A 22,718-nucleotide genomic window follows, 5' to 3' on the forward strand; every position below is an offset into this window, starting at 1 on the left:
GCTAGCTGCTGCCTGCGCTAGCTGCTGCCTACGCTAGCTGCTGCTTACGCTAGCTGCTGCCTCCCCTAAGGTGCCGCCGGGCCCCTCGCTGTTTGGCTCTCAGCATACTGTTTGGGATGCTTCCTCTTCAAGTGTTTGAACAGGTTAGTCGTGTTGCCACCCTACGTGCGAACCGTTTCTGTGCAAACTTTGCAAATTACATTTGTTTGCACTTGATCAGTTGCAGAAAATCCAAACCAATTCCATATAATGGAGGTGGATTTTTTTAGCGACCAACTCCTCTGTTTGGCTTTCAGCCACAGCTCTATATGCTGCTACTGCTACTACACAAACAAGGGGGCGGGTAAGAAAGCGCGTCACTGCCCGTAATTCGCTGTGATTGGTCGGTCAGGTTGATGACGTAACACGTCTGGTGCGTCGGTGCATCAGCATAGAACTGCAATTTATAGAATGTGCCCGAGACGATCCCACGATCTCTGCAGTTTGACAGATCGTTACGGATCGTCTTCACGTTGCAATCGTTCCCGATTTAATATCGTCATATTACCCACCCCCAATCTCAGGTATTTCTGCTTATGTTGGTTCCCTTCTCAGTTAAATTACCTGGGAGTATCTAAGTGGCAGCCGTGATGAGAGCTGGTCGAGCTCGGTTATTCAGTCACTGTCATTATTCGTTTATTAAAATAACCAACCTCCTGCTGAGTCCATATCAGAGTCGGAGATGTGGGTGATGGAGAACCGGGAAACGCTGGATGGAGACACGGTGAAGCGGGAGTACTGCACGGCCGGTTTGGGCTCCGGGGCTTTGGTGACGGAGCGGGCTGCAGGGGAGTCGGCTGCAGACGAAGATGTTGGCAGAGGGAGGAGGGGAAAGTCATCCTCCCACTCGAACGCTGCACCTGAGAGAAGACGGTGAGTAATGGCTTCTTATCTGCTCACTGACCGCGTTTTAGATGCGATCTAATTTAACTGTGTTAAATTTAACATTAAACATGGACTCACTCTCCTCTGAGACGTTCCCATCTGAAGAGTCATCAGAGGCGTTAAGCCTCTCCTGGGATTTTCTCCCCGAGCTCTGACCCTCTGTCCCCAAAGGGAAGCCGTGGTCAGCGAGCTCTTTAGTTGGGCTCTCCTGGTGGTAATCATCATAGAAGAAGAGAGTCATTCAGAGCTGAAATTACTGGCAGAAAACACCTTAAAGCAGGAGCATCTTAGCAAAGGTTTGACTAGCAAAACATCTGAGAGAAATATATCCAGATGTGGTCCGACTGGCCATGGCAGGTGTGTGAAAGTTTAACCACCTTCGTGTCTACAGTGACTGTGATCTTCAATCATCCATTTCCAAATGTTATGGATCAATGAACCGTAGATCTTACCAACTACTTTCTATCCATTCAGTTATTTATAATCTTATAATCTAACCAACACCTTTTAGCACCAACTCTGAGGGATCATTTAAGATCAAGTTGGGGAACCTCAGCGGATTGGACTTAACCTACAAAATTAAGGCTCTCAAGAATCAGGATGATTGGTCCAGTGGTTTCTCATGAAGAGTTTAACTAAAACTTTCGAGAAAAATGTGTCTACCCAAGCTGTTTCTGAGATGAGCGTCCTGCAGGTTGGGCTCAGAGAAGAAAAATCAATAGAAATTGATGGTAATAACAAATCCAACAGAGATACTTTGCCTTGCTGCTGGGACTGCTAATTAACACTTACTCTGAGTAATGTGTCTATTCACCTTGTAAGTCTTTATTTACTCTGCTGTTTGGGATTTTAAAAGGAAAGGACTCGACTCTGTTCAAAGTAGACTATATGCTACGGTCGAATAGTGAGATTCTGCTGAGGAACCTTCATAACTGAACGAAACGACCCAAAAGCACTGAAGTAGCAGCTAAAGTAGGAGCTGTTAATGATCTCCTTTAGCAGATGAAACACTGGGCCGTCTTTCATGAGAGAAATTGGATAATTCTGTCCCACAATTCCTTGCAACCGCAGCTTTTATAACGATATATCATCCAGTCATTCATAAATATGAGGACAGGAGAGTGGGAGCACTTTCTACAATGTGATCCAATTGAAATAGACAAAGTATCTGAAGTGATTTTAGTAGAATATTCATAGTTTCAGAGCTGCAGACCCACATCACAGCTGAGTGTCCATGTGGTCGGACTCTTCTAAGGCCTTAAGGACCTTACTTTAAACCCATGACGTTTATGAAACAGCTAGAATATTCCACCTTTGCCCTCACCTGATCAAACAGAAAGACGGTGACATCATCAAAGAAGGACACGGTCTTCTTCTTGTGTTCCAGCTCCTCCGGGCACTCAGCGGTCAGCGTGGTCGGCATCTTCAGGAGGCTTCGCAGCTTATGGGCCTCGCTGTCGTCGCTTATCACGATGGGCACCGGGTGGGACTCGTCCTCGCTCTCCTCCCCCCCGCTCTGCTCCACGCTGTAGGTCCGCAGGTCCTCGTCCGACTCGTCGCTGTCGGTGTCGCCATCCTCCTCGTCGGCCTCCTCGCCGTCAGCCGGGGATGCTCTGCCTTCTGTTGCAGGAAGCGAGGGTGGAGGGGTGGATGGTGGTGGAGGTGATGAGGAAGAGAAGCGTCTGGTGTTTGCTGTGTGCTGCAAGGCCACCTCGTCTTTGGGTAAGTTGTGTGGGATGTCGCTGGATATCCCTGATGGCTTGTTTTCGATGCCTTTAATCACCGTCTCTTCTGTTGTTTCTGAAGCTCGAACAGCATCTTCTACATCCTCCGTTTCCTCCTCATCTACCTTGAAATTGGAGGCACAATCACTGTTTAGGGCGCCAAGGGCTTCCTCCATGGCCCCCACCACCTCAGCTGCCCAGTCCCCCATAGATGAGCGCTCTTCTTGGGATGGCCATTCATCCAGTACCCCCTCTGTTATGGAGGCGGTGTCGGGGGGCTCTGAAGGTGCCTCATCTTGGCACCGTTCCTCTGATAAGTCTTCCACCATCTCTGCAGGAAAACTGGATTCTGCTTCGTCTTTTAGAACATGTTCTTCTTCAAGTTTTAAGTCTTTGCTCGCTACAGCATCCTCCAGTTCTTCCTCTTCTTCATTCTTCCTTTTCTCTGCCTTTTTTTCTCCACTGTGCTGTTCCTTTCCATCATTTTGTTCATCTGTTGCCTTCATTTGGAGTTCTTCTTCCTCCTCATCCCGACTTTGCTTTTCATTTTCATAGTCTGAAAAGTAGGCAGAGTCTCTGTATGGAGTCTTATCACTTAGTGGTAAAAGACTGTGGTCATCTGTTTGTGAGGCTTCTAATGTTGAATCTTCACCACTTGTGGACTCCACTTTATCCTCATCCTCATCTTCCTCCAGACTTGCATCAAGGGTAGGCTTTCCCTGAGGTTGTGATCGCAGTTCATGAGACTCTTTGGGGACAAACTCGGGACTCTCGTTATTCTCTGTATCGTAGCCGCTGTCCATGGCTTTAGGTGAGCTGGAAGGGTGGGAGGAAGCAGGGCTGAGGCCTTCGCAAGACCCAGTCGCTGATGGAAGATCCATGGAGTCCATGGAATCAGGAGTTCCTACCTGCTTCTGTAGCGACTTGAAGGCCGGAGAGGCGTTCAGCTCGCTGGACTCATCAGCGAAGATACCTGAAGTTACATCAGTGATGTCATCGTCTTCATCGCTGCAGTCGAGGATGTCGACCAGGCTTACGGTGGAGTCGCCGCGGTCCACTCCGCTGTCGGCGGTGTGGCTCAGCTCTGACTGTGGATCTGTGATGGTCACCATCACATGCATGTTGTCAGGAGGAGGTGGAGTGGCTTTAGTCATCGTCAGAGTCACCTCTTCTACTCTGGGCTCCAGCGGTTTTTGCATGATTAGATTTTCTTTGATTGCTTCCTCCCTTTTCTCTTTGAACGGTGTTTCATCAGCTGTGAGATCAACACACTGTTCCTCTAAGTCGTCACACTTTTTCAGGGTAGGTTTGGACACAATGGGGCCCCCTGGAGCAGGTGATAGATTAATCATCTCTTCGTTGCTTGGTATGTCGAAAGCTTTATCTCTGATGTAGCTGCTGTAGCCGTGACAGTAGCTGTTGTTCCTCACTAACAAGCCAGTGAGTGGGTCAACAAAGTGCGAGTGGCAGCACTCTCCAGATGCTGGCAGCTGAGTCTCCCCTTCATGGCACAGGTAAACGTAGGCATTGCAGTTGTCTGAGGGCACCATGGCATGATGTTTACTCAGATTGAGACAGGCACTGTTATCTTTGGCCTGATGTGGCTCGAGATAGTCTATGGGTTTGGGCAGAGAGTGGAAGGCCAGGCTGTGCTCGTCTGGCCAGGAGTCCTCAATGTCTGTACTTGGCATTGTGTAGTGGAAATCAGCGTAGCTGTCCTGCCTGCAGCTGTGGCTGGCCCGTCTGTGGTGGCCGACGCTACTGTGGCGGTGTTTCGAAGGCCAAGTGTTACAGGTGTGCCTCTCAACAAATATGTCCTCTTCTTCCTCTTCTGACTCGCTGTCCCTGTGTCCGATGAAGAGAGCCCCCTCGGCCTCCATGTTGATGCTGACAGAGTGGCTGTGGTGCCTCGTGTGGCTGGGCATGGTCTTCCTCAGAGAGCCCATCATGTCATAGTAGCCCCCAGTCATGTTCTTCCCCAAGATGCAGGTCTGACTGGTGTCCATGTATGAATCTCTGTAAGCCTGTTGAGGCGGACTGTTTACAGACGGGGAAATACCGAGTGGGTTCTCCAGTTCCCCCAAAGCCTGACGAAGGCTTCTTGACCCCCAGCTTTCCTGATGATGCTCACTGGACCGCTGTCCTCCAATCAGATAGTGATCTATCCCTAAAGGTGGTGAGTGCTCATAGTAGTAGCCCCCGTCTCTGTCTTTGTAGGACACATAGTGACTTGACTCCCAGGGTCGGATGGGGCTGCTGTCTGCCACTTGCCCTAAAAGGGGTTCCATAGTCAGGGAGATAGCTGGGCTTGAGTCATTGGAGTCGTACATGTCAGATTTATGGATGTCTGCAGACCAGTAGGGACCCATGCTTTTGGCCTGGGATGGGCAGGCCATGCACTCTCCTGAGTCTGCACTCCCAGTCAGGAAGCTACCGCTGCTGCCCTGATAGTCTGGGCTGTACGAGCACATGGTGTAGTCCGGATCAATGTTACAGTCCACCGGCTCCTCGATGCGGATGTAATATTCGCTGCTTACTGAGGGGCTGTGGGCGCTGAGGACCGGGAGCACACTGGGAGGATGTAGGTGTTTTGGTTGATAGTAAGGAGAAACTCCATGGTTGAGGCTTTCCATGGGGCAGCCCCCAACAATGCCCCCAGGTGGGTAAAATGCTTCCTGACAATGATGGCTGGCCTGACCCAAAGTGCTAGAGGAGTCGGGGGCTCTGTATGGCTGATCTGCTCTGGCTTGCTCCCACTTGTACTCAAAGTTCAGGCCATGGGCCGTCTCTGTGACTGTTAGTATGTCATCTCCAGACTCTGAGTGGTAGCCATCACCAGCTGAAAAATGCTCCAGTAGAGGGAAAGAGGAGGTCGATGAGGGGTGGTCCCGAGACGTGGCCGAGGCGCCACGGTGGCTGTTGAATCCGGTATTGGGACGCATCAAGTTCCAGCGCCTCTCAAAGTCTTCTTCTGCCTCACTGGCCCCCTTTGCACACAGGTAGCTGAGCAACAAGTGGACTTCCTCTGCATTTGGTCTTTGCTCAGGCTGGAGCCAGCAGAATTGCATCACCTCATACCTGAGGAGACCAAAGTTAGAATAAAAGGGAAATAGTGCGAGCAGACTGAACATTATAAGTGGATTTTTTTCCCAGAACCCGTGTTTGTGTGCGACTCACCAGCGCTCAGCCAGCGGCACTTTGAGCAGCGGCTTGGGCAGTCGCAGCTGCTGCTCCCTCACAGCGTACGTCAGCACTTGTCTGTCAGAGTAGTGCCTGTAGGGTTGGTTTCCCAGCTCAAACAGCTCCCAGATGGTCACACCGAGAGACCTGAGACAATAAAACGGTACCTGAAACATCGACTCTAACAGACTGCAGTCTTATTATTATTATTATTATTGTTGTTGTTATTAATAATAATAATAATAATAATATTGTTATTATTATTATATGTAGTCTTATTATCTTATCATCTGTCACACCTTTCCTCACTTTGCTCCCTTTTTCCCCCTGTTTAATTTCTCAGATGATTTTCTGTCCATGTGACATTATTGTGGTTATTAACTTGTGTTTCCCTGTTCCAGCAGGTATCCTTTGAATGGTGTTATGGTGTTTTTCCCCCCTCTTTTCCCTCTTTTCTGTCTTCTCAAACCCCAGCTGGTCGAGGCGGATGGCCACCCTTCCTGGTTCTGGTTCTGTCAGAGGTTTCTTCCTGAGTCTGGTTCTGTCAGAGGTTTCTTCCTGAGTCTGGTTCTGCCAGAGGTTCCTTCCTGGTTCTGGTTCTGCCAAAGGTTTCTTCCTCAGTCTGGTTCTGCCAGAGGTTTCTTCCTGGTTCTGGTTCTGCCAGAGGTTTCTTCCTGTTAAAGGGAGTCGTTCCTTTCCACAGTCCCTCAGGCTCAGGACGGGAGATTGGACTGAAGACCAGTTTCGGTCCAATCTGTTGGTTTCCTTAGCTAGGATATTATTTTTGAATTGGCTCCATATGAATTAATTGGATTATGATTACAATGAATTGAATTCCAATTGGCTTGAATTGGACTATATTACTTAAGTGCCTTGAGATGACATTTGTTGTAATCTGGCGCTTTATAAATAAAACTGAATTGAATTGAATTGAATTATTATATGGGAACTAATCACAGCCATTAAACAAACTAATTATAAATACTCAACCTGAAGGTGTGTGATGTATATCTTATGTTTTAGAATGATCTACAGGCTTCACATTGTCGGTTTCTGAGTGTCTGTTTTTAAAAGATCGTGTTGCCAACAATGAATCGATGCATCTAATGTATGTTTGCATGAAACTTTTAGAAATTATGCTGAATTTTTTGTTTGTTTATTTCTACTTGATTTACTAGTTGGAGATCAGTGGCAAAAGCAACAACATTTAATCCACTATCAACTTCCTGTTTGAGGGTCTGCACTTGGTTTTGGGTTAAGTTTAGACGAAAGTGTCCGATGTATATTTCTACAGAAACTGTTTGGTGAAAGGCAGGCATGTGATTGGATAAAGCTTCTGTTAGTTATGGTCACCAAACTAACTAATGTGATCAACAGAAGCGCTGCGAGTGGAGGCTCCTTTGCCTTCTGATTACAGCTCCTGTGGTGGTTACACTGGGAGGTGGTCATCCTAAATTTCTGATAAGGTCAGAATTTTGTCTTTAAACTTCTCTCACAGTGCTAAGCAGGATTCTCGTTTTATATACCGAAGATTAAGATAATATATTTTCCCTTGGTGCAAAGTGCATACCCAGCTGTATGGAAACCAAAGGTGTGTTGATCCTACCAGATGTTGCTCTGTTGGGTCTGATCAGCCACCAGCAGGTTTCCATGAACCTCGTCCACCAGCTCTGGAGCGATCCAGCGCAGCGGCACATGCATCTGATCCGACGTCAGGTAGTAATCGTCCTGATCGGAGACAGAGGGGGGGGGTTGTTAACTACCCATCCATCTTTGGATTTTTTATGTAATCTTCTGAAACAGCTGATGTGATAAGAAATCGGTTCTTGTTCTGAAGTCTTAGGACAAATAACTGCAAACGGGGTGAAGATGTTGCCTAAATGTCTCCAGCTTCGATACACAAATGAAGCAAAAACCACTGCATATGTTAGCGGTAAAATAAATTACCTTGTACTTAGCGTGTGCCAGTCCGTAATCCCCAATCTTCACTGAGACTTCGGCAGTCAGCAAGCAGTTCCTCAAGGCCAGGTCACTGATGACACAGCGGGGATAAACAGCTGTTACACGTCCTCGCTATTTCCAAACACACTAAACAACACCCGAGGATGGTGGGAGGGCCGTACATCCTAAGGTGGGTTAGAGCTCTTCATGCAGAAACGCTGACTGATGAAATGATGATTCTTTTGGCCTGAACATGCTGTATTTGAAAGGAAGACTCCCGTCTGTAGCTCTGGAGAAGAGGAGTCGCCGCCTGCAACAAAATCACTGATGCTGGAGTCTAAAAGCAGCACTCGGGCAGCACCAGGATATTGTTTCAGGAAGGAACCGAGGAGCAGTTGGCTGATGCAGCAGTGTGATCATTTTCACATGTGAGAGATAATTAGCAGCAGAAACGTGCGACTACCTGTGTGCGAAGTTGTGTTTGTGCAGGTGCAGGAGTCCTGATGCGATGTCACAGGCCATCCGCTGGAGAATCAAAGGCTCTGGGGTCATGGTTTCATTAGACCTGCAGCTTCGGAGGTAACCCTTCACATCCCCCTGGAGAGAAACCAGAAACAGCTGCGTGTTACAACCTCTGACCACTGGGGGGCGGTCTTTGCTCATTTTATGCACGTTGTGGTCTCTGAAAATGACCATTTCCTTTCCAGTCATGTAACTCTGCACGAAGAACACCAGCTCCTCGGTTTTATATGAACAAGTTTGAAGATGGACAAAGAAATCTGGCGATAAAACTCTTCTGACTTCTCCCTGGCAGAACATTTAAATTACTGGCAACACGTCGACTCCTGCTGCCATTTCCCTACAAGAGGTCTAATCCTAAAATGAAATGCAACTGTGGACCAAATGCTTTTCATCAGATAAAATCAATTAGCTTCACTTGGAGAATAAAGAAGTGTTCTGAGTTTGCAGAAAACAAATCTGGAAATGTTTACAGCAGCTGCCAAGAAGGATGTAACTGCCAAACATTACAGCATTGTTCTCAGTGTAATGTGAGTTATAGCAGGTAATTATGACCTTAAATTAAAGGCAAATTTGAGCATATATATGTAGTTAAAACAGGACTACTGCTTTCTGAATGTTTAAGATTTCAAGGATTGGTGGCCAAAATGTTGTGTTGCACAATGTGCAGAAGTCCTGATCCAGCCCTCATTTCTTTATGACTTTATTTAATCTTTTAAAGTGGTCCTGACCAATAGTCTGAAGGTCTTTCAAAATTTTTCTTTGGACTTTTTCTGCTTTTTCACTCTTTTTCAGTCCTTGTACCTGAGCATTTTCAGCTGAATGTGTTTTTTCTTTGTTAAGCCGCTTAACTCTGACCTATGAACCATTCAGACAGAAAAAAGGCTCCTAACTCAAGGGATGAACCAGTGTTGTGTCGACACAGAACAGACAACTTAGCAAAGAAGCCATTTTAAACTGGATCTTTAGGCACTTTGTTACCAGCAGCCTGTCACAAAGACACATCATTTGTTCCCATTTCTTTAGCTGCATCTATGAAAAACACAAAAGATAACACAGTTAAAAGGCAGCTAACATCCAAAGAAGAGCTTTGGGATGTCCTTCAAGAAGCCTGGAGAACTATTCCTGAAGACTCCTTAAAGAAATGACAGAAAGCTTGTCTCAGAGGGTTCAGGCTGTGTTGGAGAATAAAGGAGCTCAGACCAGATATTCACTTTAAAGCTGCTCAGAACTGAACAAACTCTGTTTTTAACCTTATATTCTGTGTTATATTATTTCTTGGCAGTAAATAAAGAAATGAAGGGTGGCTCAAGATGTTTGCACAGCACTGAACAATACTCATTGATTTATTTATTTTCCATGCTGTAAGCTGCTGTCACGTCATGTGTCTGAAACTCACCAGGGGACAAAACTCCATCACCAGCAGGTAGGGGGTGACCTCTGTGCACTGAGCCAGACACTGCAGCAGAGCCGGGTGCTGGAGAGCGCTGAGGAGCAGGAAGAGCGTGAGATCTTAGGTTGGTTACGTTTCAACACTGAATTCCACTTTTATTATGAAACAAAACTCTCTGAACTTTACTTTTTAGATGCATCTACGTTCTGTTTAAGGCTCTGAAAGCATTCCTCAGCTCTCACTTACTGGAGGAAGCAAGATTACACAAATCCTACCAAGCTGAATTTCATGAAACTTCCACTAGAATGGAGCCAAAGAAAGAATCTGTTTCTTTGAAACTGAACAGAAAGGCTTGGCAAAAGAAGTGCTCTCCCCTCACGATATATTGGGAGCCTATCTCAAGGTCTAGATGTAAAATCTGAATTTGTGAGACATGTATTTAAATCGAGTCATCAGGTGAGTCTCTGATAGAAATAAAACAAGAAACACGAGTGAGGAGAGTTTTAAAGGTGTACCGGTAAGGCCTTGCTTCATCCAGGAAGTGCCTCTGGTCCTGCACGCTTTTACTGGCTTTGAGCTCCTTCACAACAACCTGTGTGGTGTTTAGGCCTGAATTCACCTCCCCCAGCAGAACCTGAAACAACACAGGTAGAGACAGATGCTTACAGGAGCACACAGGAGCAAACCCAGTCAGCATGGAGCAGTCATGCAAGAGACGGCACAGAATGAACACGTACAGATGGACATACCCAGTCAAGATACACAAGGATGGAGAGGACGGATGTGTATTCATGAGGGAAAAGTATGGGTTGGAATCAAAGAAACAAGGGGTGGGGGGAGAACAAGAGAAAATGACAACATGTTAAATACTTGGATAAGCGTGTACCACACGGTTCTGCCTGCGATCACGGCTATCTGAGAATTTAGCAGCATAAAATTAAGCCTCTGGATCAAAGGGAAGAGGCTCAAGCTGGAATTTCATGCTCAGACATTACAGGTAACAGCGTGTCGGACATTTTTAACCGACTGTATTCTGAACACTTACCTTCCCGAACCAGCCATTTCCGATCTCTTTCAGGTAGAGGAGACTGTGGCGGCCCAGATCTGTGGACTTCAGGTGCTGGACTGGAACAGAAGGACAAACTCTGTTAAAACAGTGAACACTGGGCTTGTGTTACAGTTTCAGCCGATGTGTCGTAGAAATGTAAGTCCAGGCTGCCTTTAAGGGCCCTCTGTATGAATCCAACACTGACTGCATTAATTAAAAGGTCATTAGGGTGAGATACCGCAGTGTTGCACATTATAAATGCGAGATCATCAACTGCTTTGATGGATCTCACCACGCAAACAAGCTCAAGTGATTGCCAGTGGTGATCAATAATATGGAGATGTTGGGAATCTGATGGGTTAAACACAGTAAACAAATGATGGGAAGCATTTAAAATGGCATCACAACCCACTACGATCACCATTAATTGGGCTTTTTACATGATAAAGTCCCCTGAAATTAATGTTATTGTAAATTGTCCCTATACAAATAAACAGAACTTAACTAAATTTAACAGAATTGGATTGTTTGGCAAAATATGAAACAGGCAAGATAAGAAAAAAAAGATTTATTCGTGCTGACAGACAAAAACTGGACACTTTTTCTCATGATAGTTCTTCCAACCACAACAAAGCAGCTCTGTTCCATACACAGATACAGCTTTAAACAAACAAAACCCAACAAAATATATATACACACACACATCAATAAGTTATGTATATGCCATATAAAAGTTCAAAGTAACATGACACAACGCACCACTTCCAGCTTGTTAAATGCCTCCTGAAGAATCCATCTTCAGTCCAATCAACTGCTGTCAACCATCTCTAAAGGGAAACATCCCAACATGCCAGTGAACGCTGCTCATTGCCCCCGAGCAAACAAAACAGACTCTGTTCTTATGTGTTATTCTATATCGAGCCATCTCTGGCACCGAGCTGTCTGCCTGCCCTCCAACTCCCCGATGCTGTCAGCATCCCCCGGTGACCCACGTCCGTCCGTCCTGCCTGCAGAACACGCCCGATCGTCCTGTCCTGACCTGTCCCCGCTCAGCCAAATGAAACGGACAGACTGCAACACCCCCTCCTCTGCCCCTCTCCATACATCCTTTTCACTGCATCTCTCGCGATGACACTTAGATTCTTGCCATATAGCGACAAACAGGCCAGTCTTTGTGGCGTTATCTTCCTCCCACCAGACTGCCACACAGTCCAGTCCCTGTGTGGAGGCCATATTGGACTCCCCTGTCCCCATCCCCAGACTGGTCATTCCTAACACCCACTCACACTCTCTCCGGCCCAAAGAGAGAATAGCCACCATTGTCTGGCTGCATAGGGCAGCACGGCACCAGTTAGGACCAGTTACTGCACACACTGGGGCTATTATCCACCAGTTCCATGACACAGGGATAAACAGAGGTTCGGTGCTGCAGGCGGTGGCTTCAGCCCACACCCTCATGTTTACCTCAGCTATTCATAAAGCCGAGAGAACAATGGGAGGAAAATTACACACATTCTGAAAGAAAACCGTTTGTCCCTGGTTCTGGTTCTGATGGAGGTTTCTTCCTGTTTAAAGTGCGTTTTCCTCCCACCGTCACCTTGTGCACGCTCAGCACTGGGGATTGAAACTAAACTGATTTTTCAATCCCATCTGTTGGGTTTCTTAGATGAACTTTTTAGAAATGAGTCTTTGTATGAATTGGACTAATTTGGAATTGAATCAACTTTATTTGATTGGATTATGATTATATTACAAAGAATTTGATTGTAATGGACTGTATGTTTGAAGTGCCTTGATGTGACCTTTGTTGTGACCCTAAATAAAACTGCTGAAATGAACGGGTGCAAACTCAGAAACTACTGCTAGGATGTACTGTGATAAAGAGATTCAGCGACAAGTTGGTGTCTGAAAGGCTCAGATGGTGATTTTTTATGCTGCTGGCCTTCTTGCATGTGGATTTATAGAAGTTAAGGAAATTTACTGCTGACTGCACCATTATTCATCGCAAAAAAATCGCACATCTTAAATTTCGTTTAACTGAAAGCTGCAGCAAGGAGGTGGTGAACGGATGATTAGATTGGAGGAAATCCAAGATGTCCTGGAACCTCCGACTAACATTAAAAAAATAGCGTGATTATTACTTATTTGGCAACCTTCTTCACGCTGTAACAAAGTGCTTTAGCAAGAGGATGAGGTACATCAAAAGAGAATAAGGGCATGAAATTTCACCATCAGCATTTTCACCTTTTTCCTGAGGTCCCTACTAGGAAAAGCACAGAGCTATAAACCTCCACAGCTGCCTAGGAGCCTCTCCAAGAAAACAAGATGCTGTAATTCTCCTAAATTGCAGCCTTTTACAGAAACAGAGGGATACAGATTGTAGGCTATGGTGAAAGCTGGCAGTTAGGTAAGTTCAAAATGTTTTCCTTAACTTCGCTGTTACACATTAGGTTTAAATGACTGAATAATCACCTCGCTGGAATGTGCTGTCCATGGTCCTGAACAAGGAAAAACCAGAATGCAGTTAAACTGGACACTAAAAGTGTTGCTACACTAATGTAAAAACAGATTTAATTAAGTATATTTTCACAATTCTAAGCGGTAAATAGGTTCACCGTCATGCTTACGGCTGCCTGTGTTCGTAGTTAATTATCTGCATCTGATTTTAAACGGTTCTACTTGTTGGTTTCTCTTGGTAAATGTTAGTTTTTACTGGTCATTGTTGAAATGATCTGTCTTTACATGCTGCAAACAATAACAACCTGTACCACAGGATGAAAAAAATGCATGAAAAAAAATAAGCAAAACGCCACCGGTAATTGTTTTTCCAAGCTGACAGGTTGAGTAAGATTTTTCAGCCCTGACTTCAAGGTTTTATGCCATTTACCAAACAGACAGCTGACTAATTAGCCCTTTAAGCAGTTATTTTTATAGATAACTTTACATTTTTAGAAGATTTTAAAAGGCTACAGCTTAAAAATGGTTAGAGATAAAGGAAAAAGTGGGACCCAAAGTTTATGAAGGTGGTAAATTGAATCACCTAATTTGCATGTGATGACATCACGGGTGACATCACTGCACCACCTTGGATTTCACAACTTCTCTTGGACGTTGGATTTTGAACATGTTTCCACATGATTTTCTTTAATTTTTTTCCTATTTTGATACTTTTCTGAATTCATGTGCACAACTATGAACAAAATTATTCCAACGTGATTATTTTCATAATTTTTTTCCTGTTTTTTTGTCATTTTATCCAAATAAAAACAACTCGCTTCATTTACTTGAATTTTGAATGGAGAGACACCCTAATTTGGGGTTTCATCTCAAATGATACACATCTGATATCTAGTAGTGAGCAGAAATAAGATTTGATGTATTATGTGGGACTTCCAACTTGTCTTATTCAGTGTGGTGGCGCTTAAGGGGTTAAATTTAAAGATTTTCTTCGGTTATTCTGCATCTAATAAAGCAGGCAAAGTAACTTCTGCACATTTTGAATGTATTTATTTCTTTGTATTCGTGAACTCTGACTGTTGTTGAGCATCAACAAAACAAAGCAAACCTGGAGACGGCCATGTTTTTTTTCTTTCCATTTTGTGTATCATTCAATAAATAACTCGAGTTCTGACTTTCAACTTCCTGTTAAATGGAAAGCAGCAGCAGATCAGCATGTTGGTGGAAGATGACGAGCAGAACCGACCACTCCTTTGATTTCTCAAGCTAATTTACAGGATTAGTAAATCTGGTCCCGTAATTATGCTTTTTAGAGGTAATGTTTACAAATAAAATTATATATCGGGGAAGTTAGTCAGTGGGTCAGGAAATTATTAAAATGTTGGTTTGAGTTTGGAATTATTGGGATATCTGACTCAGTATGCAAAGAATCCTTTAAAATGTTTGAATTTCTTTCTAAATCACCCTTATTAATAATACATTTGAAAAACACGTAATCAGAAGTGAGTTCTTGTCCACTGTTTTCCATTAATTAGAGTACTTTGTTCAACATAAGTGGTAGATTGGCAGGAATTTCTAATCCTGCTCTACAGAAGCAGAGGGTGCAACAAGATGATTGCAAGGCAAATAATTAAAAGCAAATCAGTTAAATCTTAAAGGGAAGAAAACCAACCCTGAAAAAGAATAAAACACTGGTTTCTCTACTCAGTTTCTCAGTTTCTGTTTGACTGTCTAAAGTTTCTGAGCTGTTAACTGCCGAGTATCTATCTCAATCGCTATATTACCCAGGAAGTTTCAAAAGAGATGCATTTAGAGAAACTAAACAACTCCGAGCCAAGAATTCCCATCATCCCACTCAGTCCAGCACCAAGATGTTGCTGCTGCTGTTCAATCATTTAAAGTCATGATGTTTGCACATCTATGTCGACTAACTCATTTAGAAAATGGTATCAATTTAGTGGTCGATAAATCTAAAACTGCTATGAAGTATCTGTCCATTGATCCGTTTTGAGTACAAACACAAGAGATCAACTTGTTTTTGTGCTCAGATTTCTCATTGTGTGCATTGCTGCTCTCCCGTCTCCTCTGACTGGGTGGGGGCTCCATTAGTCTGTACAGTGCAGCCTGCAGCGCAGAACAGCTGCATCAGGGCGGGTCCAAACTGGGCCTCGCTCTGAGCCAAACTCCTGTAGCACTGGCGTCTCATTAAGACTCCACCTACCCACAGAGTCCATCCACAGCCTCAGTGTGCAGCAGGATGAGCGAAGAGATGTGAACGCTGTATGAAAGCTGCCAGAGTTACTCAAAGCTGCAAAACATTCAGCTCCCGGGAGACTCTAGAGATTAGAAATCTGAGACTCACATCTACATGTTAAAAGCATGAGACCGTTGAGTGTTTTTATTGCTTTTATTTCTTTGTCTTTTGTCTTCTACTTGTTGCTAAATGTTAAACAGTTTTAGTTTGAATCGTTTGTCATCCAGTAAAAGCACTTCAAACTGCAGTCGTGTGAGGATTAACTCGAGCTGGAAAGATTGCTGGAAACTGTGGTTAAAATGATGGAAAATACCTGCGAATTTATGAAAAACTTCAATTTCTAAGCTCTAATGTGCATTGAATCCATTTCTTCTCTCCATTTCTCTTTGAAAACAAAAGCCGATATTCCCTCATGGTGTCACTGGGCGAGGCTGTCCTGAAGGTGCAGTAATGAATCCCTGACTGCCACTGCTGTAATACCATATGGTTTCTATTATTCACAAAGGACAAAGAATGTGTTACAGAGTCTGTTTACTTGACAAAATATGTTCTCTTATCTCAAATAATATATGCAGATGGCTTTGGTTTAGATTGTTCTCTAAAACCTTTCCCACAAAGTAACATCCGTCTTCTTTTTATTAGCACCACAAATCAAATTTAACTTTTCTTTTTTTATTATTTACGCTATTTTGTTGATATCTTAACGCTTCAACAAATAAAAACTAAATTCATCAGCAAAACTAGATACTCTATCTACTATCTTTTAATCGTATTTCTTTTGTTGGAGCTATGATGCCGTCTCGTTTCTGCGTGGGCATAATCCATCAAGTGTCCCCGCATTCGAGTGTCATAAGTTTATCAGGCGGCATCACCTCATTAACACACAAGAGCCATTGTTGCTTGCAGGCAGGAGGAGAGAGAAAGAGGAATATTCTCACTGGGGTTTTGTGCTCTTGCATGCCTCACATACCAACAAGCAGCAGTGTAGGCCGGCTGCCTGGACGTTATTATGCAACCAGCAGATGTTTGTGGGAGAATGTTAAAGAGTTCATTCTGCTGGGACCTGCAGCGAGGGATTGTGGGATAGGTGGAGGCCCAGCTGACCAGCATCAGGGTGGTGCTCACTCCAGGGACACTCATTCTTCTATTGCTCTCACATGCTTGAAATGTACTTGCATGTGTAAGGATCTGGTTCTTTTGCAAAGCCGCTGCAAGGTTTGCATCAGCAAAGGACGAGAGACATGAGTCAGAAATCACTGACAGATGATATAACGATTGGAAATTCTTTGACAGCCGATTCATCTTACGTTTGATCCCTTTCACCAGCAGGGTGAGGGTGTAAATCTCTTTAAATATACTGTAGGGATTTTACAGATTCAATCAGTCAGAGAACTGTGAATTAAAACTATTGTCCGTCTTCAACCTTTTCAGCACCAATCTCTCAGTTTCACACTTCTCTGTGTGATCGAAACGTTCATATTTGCGACCGGCAGAGTTTAAAAGATTAAACTACAGTGAGCTGGACCGAGCGCTGACTCACCCGATCGTGCCGGCTGCTTGGCAGTCGGCAGGGACACCTCGGTGAGTGGCAGGACGTAGACGTCCGGGCTGCCCTGGGAGGCTGGCGAGGCCAAAGTGGACATGTCTGCATGGTACTCGTCCCCGTCCACATTCTTGAACTCCTGAAAAACACAGTTACAGAGTTTAAAGCAGGCTACTCTCTTTAAACTGCTACCTGTTTACACATCAGACTTATCAGCACCTGGAGAAACATTCTGGTGAAATTTACAAGTCATCTTTTACTGTTAATCTGACATGAATTATAAAGTTTATAATCAGGTGAAACAAACTAGCAAACATCAGCCATGCAATGCATCATCTGGGGTATGATCTCATCACCGCACCCCTTTTTTCAACAAAAGAACACTTTGGGGAAAATACGTAATATTTATAATACTCTGCAGGGGAATTGCTGTTTAGTTGTTGCACCAAAAACAAAACCAAAAACTGATGTTGAACCCTTAAAAAGCTTCTGACAGAGGGCAAAGAGTTTGGAGGAAACCCCCCCACAGAGGATAAAATGGCTCTGGACACAGCTGACATGGAATTTGACTTATCTAAGAGGGACAAATGAGTTTTAGCTAAAGACTTTTATAATAACAGCTGGAGCTGGAATAATCTTTTTAATTCATTCACAGCTCGTCCACACAACTGTGTTCTTCAGCAAAAAAGTTCTACAAGTCATTTTCTTACTCTAAAGACTTATTAGTTTTATCTGTCCACGCAAAAACCACCGAATTAGAGAGAAAAAGAGGATTTCTAAATATACTGCTCACCCTGGTTGGTATCAGCTCCAAAATGATCTAAATCGGGGAAATGGTCTCACTGAAATAATACAAATCAAATCCTACTGCAAATTACCATTTTTTTCCCCGTTTTGACCTTCAGTAACTGATCATAAAACATTCAGATTTTTACTTTAGGTTAGTGTGATGTTTCTGTAGTTTATTCTTAAGGATACACTTTAATAAATAGTTAATTTATTTGAACATACTGCCTGTGTGCTGTTCCATTACTACAGTTGATCTAACATGCTGTCTGTCTTGGCTTGGACATTCTTGTAAGACAGATTTAAATGATCTTTGTCTTATTTCTTGGTTCAACCCAATCTTGCCAAATACTATGTTGGTCCAGATTGCAAAACGTTGCAGTTTCACAATAACAGGCTCACAAAGTGTAATTTAACCACACTTTCTGAGCCCAACATTGTTATAGGCCTCCATCTGCCTTTGTAATTTCTAACTTGCCAACATTTTGCATTACATTAAAAAACTGTAAGATTACAGCTCCTCAAACGTTACGTGGCAACGTTTTGCTTCATGTGAAACTGTTGCAATTGTTATTGCACAACTAAAACATATTAAAAAATGGAAAGGAGAGGTTGAAAAGTGTGTTAATGTTACACTGCAGCTGAACCAAGTTTGAGTCCCATCCAACCTTATATCATGGACTTCTGGCTTTTCTTCTTTGCTGTAACTCTTTATTGGTTAATGTTAAGATAAAAAATTTAAGACATGTTTAAGGTTTGATATTAATTCAAAGTTTGGGTTAATGATAAAAACACGAGGCAAAGTAAAACCATTTTTTCACCTTTATTGCAGCACTACATTTTCCACATTTGAACAAACTTGACTATTCAATGTTTTTTTGTGAGACTGGTCTTTCTAGTTGAACAAAACTTAGTGAAGCGCAACAAAGTCGTGAGACCTTGTGCTAAGTGACATTGCTGGATCGAAAGTCACTTAGCCTGAGCTGATAATTCTCCTGTAATCTACATACTGTAAAGAATATATTCTGAAGATTTGATGTAAACTACTAACACTTAGTGGATGGGGCTCAGGTTAAATTTGGCTATGCTAACATGTTGGCTAAGTGCTAGCTAGAATGCTATCAGTCAAAGAGAAATGATATGCTGATAATATCCTCAAGTGGAAACTTAGTAAAGTAAAAACAGTTCTATCTTTCCTTACAGAGTGAACATATTCTACATAAAGTATACTGCTATTTAACACTAAAGTTTGTGGAGAAAAGCCAAAAGAAAAGCAAAAGTTTACACAAACTAGTGGCTTTCCAGAACACATATCAGGATAAACTCTCCCAACAGACTTGTCTTTCTTCTGATTCTATTACAAAGTCTCTTCAAGAGAAAATACTATGCATTATATAGTGTGAATGTTTTGTTGCAGTGTGCATTAATGTTTGAAAATGCAGAAAGTTGATTGTATTTTTTGCAGAACTGCTGAAGGAGAGCTGAGATAAACCGAAGCAAGCTGTCCTGGCACTGTTCAGAGTTTCTCTGAGCTGTTTGTGAGGCTGTTGGAGAGTCATAGTGTAAACAAAGCCAGTCCACGAAATCCAGAGATTATTAGCTCTAAGAGTACATGTATATCAATCCTCTACTGCACAGATAAGCTTTTTGGTTTCAGATGCCTTTTGGAAACATGCAGGGTACAGACGGTAGAGAAGAGCTTCTCTAACTGACTTTCACTGAGAAAGAATGTTTTCTTTTTAGATATTTTTTACACAAAACCAGTGATGACATTTTTTTTCATGAAAAAAAGAGAACTGGAGAAGGATTTTAGATTTAATTTCCCACCATCTGACTCAGCCTCTCAGATTCACAAGTCTTAAATGGCACCAGACAGCAGAATGATCAATAAGCCTTCACAAATCTGAGTGGATTAGGGTGACTGGTGTCACATTCATGACTCTGGTGGTAAAGATTTTTAAAAGTGTGTCAACCATAAAAAACTATTTGAAAAAAAGAGATGTGTGAAAATATTGCTTTGAGATAAATCATGAATATAAAGAGGTGGCTGCTAACAGAAAATATCAGAACAAACACATTCTTGGAGGATAATTTAACCTGAAATTTTAAACCATATCTGGGAGAGATGCTGTTAAAAAGTTTTATGAAAAGCTAAGGAGGAACACTTACTGTAAATGGCCATCAAGAAAGATTTTTCTTTAATATTACCATTAAAAATAACGTGGCTTTATACTAAAATCTAATTATCAAATCAAGTCTTAGCTTTACAGTTTGTCTCTTAGCTTCTGAAATAACCCTTTTGTCTGTCGAATGGGACAACGAGGCTGCAGAGGATGTGGAGAAGGGAGGGAGTTGGCTGCATCTACAGGCCGGATGTCAGAATAAAAGTGTCTTAGATGGGAGCTGGAGGGTTACAGGGTCCCATGGCTGGAAAAATGTGACCCGCTGCAACACCCACACAAACACATGCACACATAAACACCTCCATCTCTCGCTTCATCCTGTCCCCCAAGAATGTGAGCACATACACACTTGTGCACGCCACGCACCCCTCCCTCCGCCTCGGATCCAAATCTTCACACGGCCCTGCTCGCCCTCCCCTTCAACATGTGGTTTCACTCTTTGCAGCGACGCACACACACAGACATCCAGTATTTGCAGAACTGCAAAAGTGGCTCTCACTTTCCCTCTAATTTGCAGAAAAAGGTGCACATACTTTCAACGTGGAAAAAAAAAGCCTTTCTACCTTTTCTCTAAATATTAAGTGACATTTTCATGCATTTTTTTTCCTGCAAACGGTCCAAAACTTAAACGTAAAGCAAAATTTATCACATTTAAAACGCTGAACTAATATATTCAATTGTCAGTTGATTCATTACACTTAAGAGGAAATGTTTTAGCACTTTGCACGTCAAATGAATGGGCAGATGGAAAACCACTGCAAATTTTATGATGTCATTCCTTCGAACATTTACAAGAGACACCTTGGACTTTACATTTTAAAACAAAAGATTCTTCCAAGCATCCCCTGGGAGCTTACCTGCACTCAGAGTCCACAGCAGAAGATGACAGATGCCTTCAAACTTTGCATTTCAGCCTTTTTCTGGGTTTCCCATCAACACATATCCAAACACACACATGCACACACTCAGCAGCCCCCCACCCAGGTGCCAACTGGGGTGACGGGTGGAGGGCAGCTGGAGGAAAAGTGGCTGAAGCTAAAGGTTTCATCACTCTGCAGAGAGAATCTCACTGTTGAGAGAAGAGAAAGAGGGTTTGGAGCTGACCACAGACTGTCCCTGGGATAGCTGGCGATGGAGGGATGGAGAGAAAACCAGAAGGAGGGGGGAGAAAGGAAGAGGGAGGAGCACCCAGTCTCCCAGTTCACAAGCCACAGCGAACCTCTGGTCATCTGCTGATTGAGCGGAGAGAAACTGAGCCCTCACAAAAATGTGAGGGGGAGGAGGGGGGATTCACATACTACACATGTGACATCACTGGCTTTCTTCCTCCCTGTCCTAAAAGCCAAAGAACATCTGCAGGACAGTCACCCCACTCCCAGACAAACACCCACACTATACTTGTGAGGACTATCGACTGACCACGTTCAGAGTCTGACCTTTGAACTCATCACTATAAAACCTAAACCTGGCTTCCATCAACCCTGGAATTCAACACTTAAGCTGATACAATACACCCCGAAGTTAATTAGCAGTTCAGCTCTATTAACATAACACCGTCCACTCTACTCTTTCTTTCAAGTTGATGCAGTTTTCTACAGTCTTTGGTTAAAATACCGCAGAAATAAACCAGTTTTAGAAAATTACGTCCGGTCGTCTTTTCCCTGACCTCGTTGGAAAACATCGTGGCGTTAAGGAAAGATGGTAGGAAAAATTCTTAAGGATTAAAGAAAGGAAAAGCAAACTGCAATGAAAATTTTTAAGCTGTGACGTGGATCTGCAGCACTGAAACTGCAGCTGTTCAATAATCTACAAAAATCCCTTTGGATGCCTCGTCTAAAGCAGTCCGATCACATTATTACACGAAGGTCGCGTCACATACATCATATCAGCGATCATGTAGAATATATCACTTCATGATCAAAGCTCAGAATTAAAAAAGAAGGGAAATAGTGCTGCTCACACTCACCGTCCTGCCCTCATATTCATCCACTCGAATCACAGTTAATACGACATGATGAAAATAATCGCTATGAATGTGAAGTACTTTGTGGCAGAATTATCTCCTTTCTTTCATAACGGATGGTCTGGTGTATCCTAAGCTAACAGACACCTTAAAGGAGGCTTCTTTTCTTAGCATTCGGAGAATTCAAACAGCTCTTATCTTGGCTGCTGCTCAGACACTTCTGGGTCATTTTGATCCGTTAAAACGGTTTCTTAGCGAAATAAACTATTCCACAACTCCACCCGACCCCCCTCGTCCACAGGATCTCTATAACTCTATAACCCTTTGTACACTTTACTATGATACGAGATTTCACACTAGCAGCGAACCGAGCTCAGACTACCACACACCAAACTGACAGGCGAACACTTTACTGGGATTTTACTCTCAAATACAGGCAGCAGGTACTGACCCTTCTTTTAGAAAGAATCATGAGTCATGAGATGAACAGGTGCAGGCTGTTAAAACACAACTGAATGTGACAACCAGCTGTCAGGTTTAGGCCCTGCAGACACAAACATGGGTGTTTTCTGTTTTTACTGCAGTGAAAATGCAGTTTTGGGCACTCAAACTGAACTTTTTGGGTTAAAAAAAAAACTTCCAGCATGAAGATTTACACAGAATATTTCTGTTTGGACTGGAAATCCAGGGTTTTGGACTGGTGATGTCAGAGAATATGACCTCTTTACTGACATGACTTTACCTGCAAACTGAGGGAAAACAATTACGATGAGATCACCTGTTGGTGAACTATTTCATAGAGA

General features: G+C 43.3%; 1 protein-coding gene across 2 annotated transcripts in view; it reads right to left on the reverse strand.

The window, feature by feature from the left end:
- Window positions 1-22,718, reverse strand: part of aatkb (apoptosis-associated tyrosine kinase b) — a 61,044-nt gene that overhangs the window by 2,009 nt on the left and 36,317 nt on the right. Inside the window, exons 1-12 of one of the 2 annotated variants that reach the window (XM_072373513.1) lie at window positions 20,810-21,098; window positions 16,981-17,122; window positions 10,727-10,806; window positions 10,197-10,315; window positions 9,688-9,775; window positions 8,233-8,366; window positions 7,776-7,860; window positions 7,435-7,556; window positions 5,826-5,975; window positions 2,249-5,726; window positions 1,003-1,132; window positions 693-899 (exon numbers count right to left, since the gene is read on the reverse strand). In XM_072373513.1, the coding sequence (XP_072229614.1) occupies window positions 693-899; window positions 1,003-1,132; window positions 2,249-5,726; window positions 5,826-5,975; window positions 7,435-7,556; window positions 7,776-7,860; window positions 8,233-8,366; window positions 9,688-9,775; window positions 10,197-10,315; window positions 10,727-10,806; window positions 16,981-17,083 (4,696 nt within the window). In that variant the 5' untranslated portion in view covers window positions 17,084-17,122; window positions 20,810-21,098. Of the gene's footprint in view, window positions 1-692; window positions 900-1,002; window positions 1,133-2,248; window positions 5,727-5,825; window positions 5,976-7,434; window positions 7,557-7,775; window positions 7,861-8,232; window positions 8,367-9,687; window positions 9,776-10,196; window positions 10,316-10,726; window positions 10,807-16,980; window positions 17,123-20,809; window positions 21,099-22,718 lie in introns of those variants that run through there. The other variant, XM_072373512.1, reaches the window with a different exon arrangement.

This window comes from Leuresthes tenuis, unplaced genomic scaffold, assembly GCF_036924035.1.
Source record: "Leuresthes tenuis unplaced genomic scaffold, fLeuTen1.0.hap1 SCAF_20, whole genome shotgun sequence".
In the NCBI taxonomy this organism is placed as follows: domain Eukaryota; kingdom Metazoa; phylum Chordata; class Actinopteri; order Atheriniformes; family Atherinopsidae; genus Leuresthes; species Leuresthes tenuis.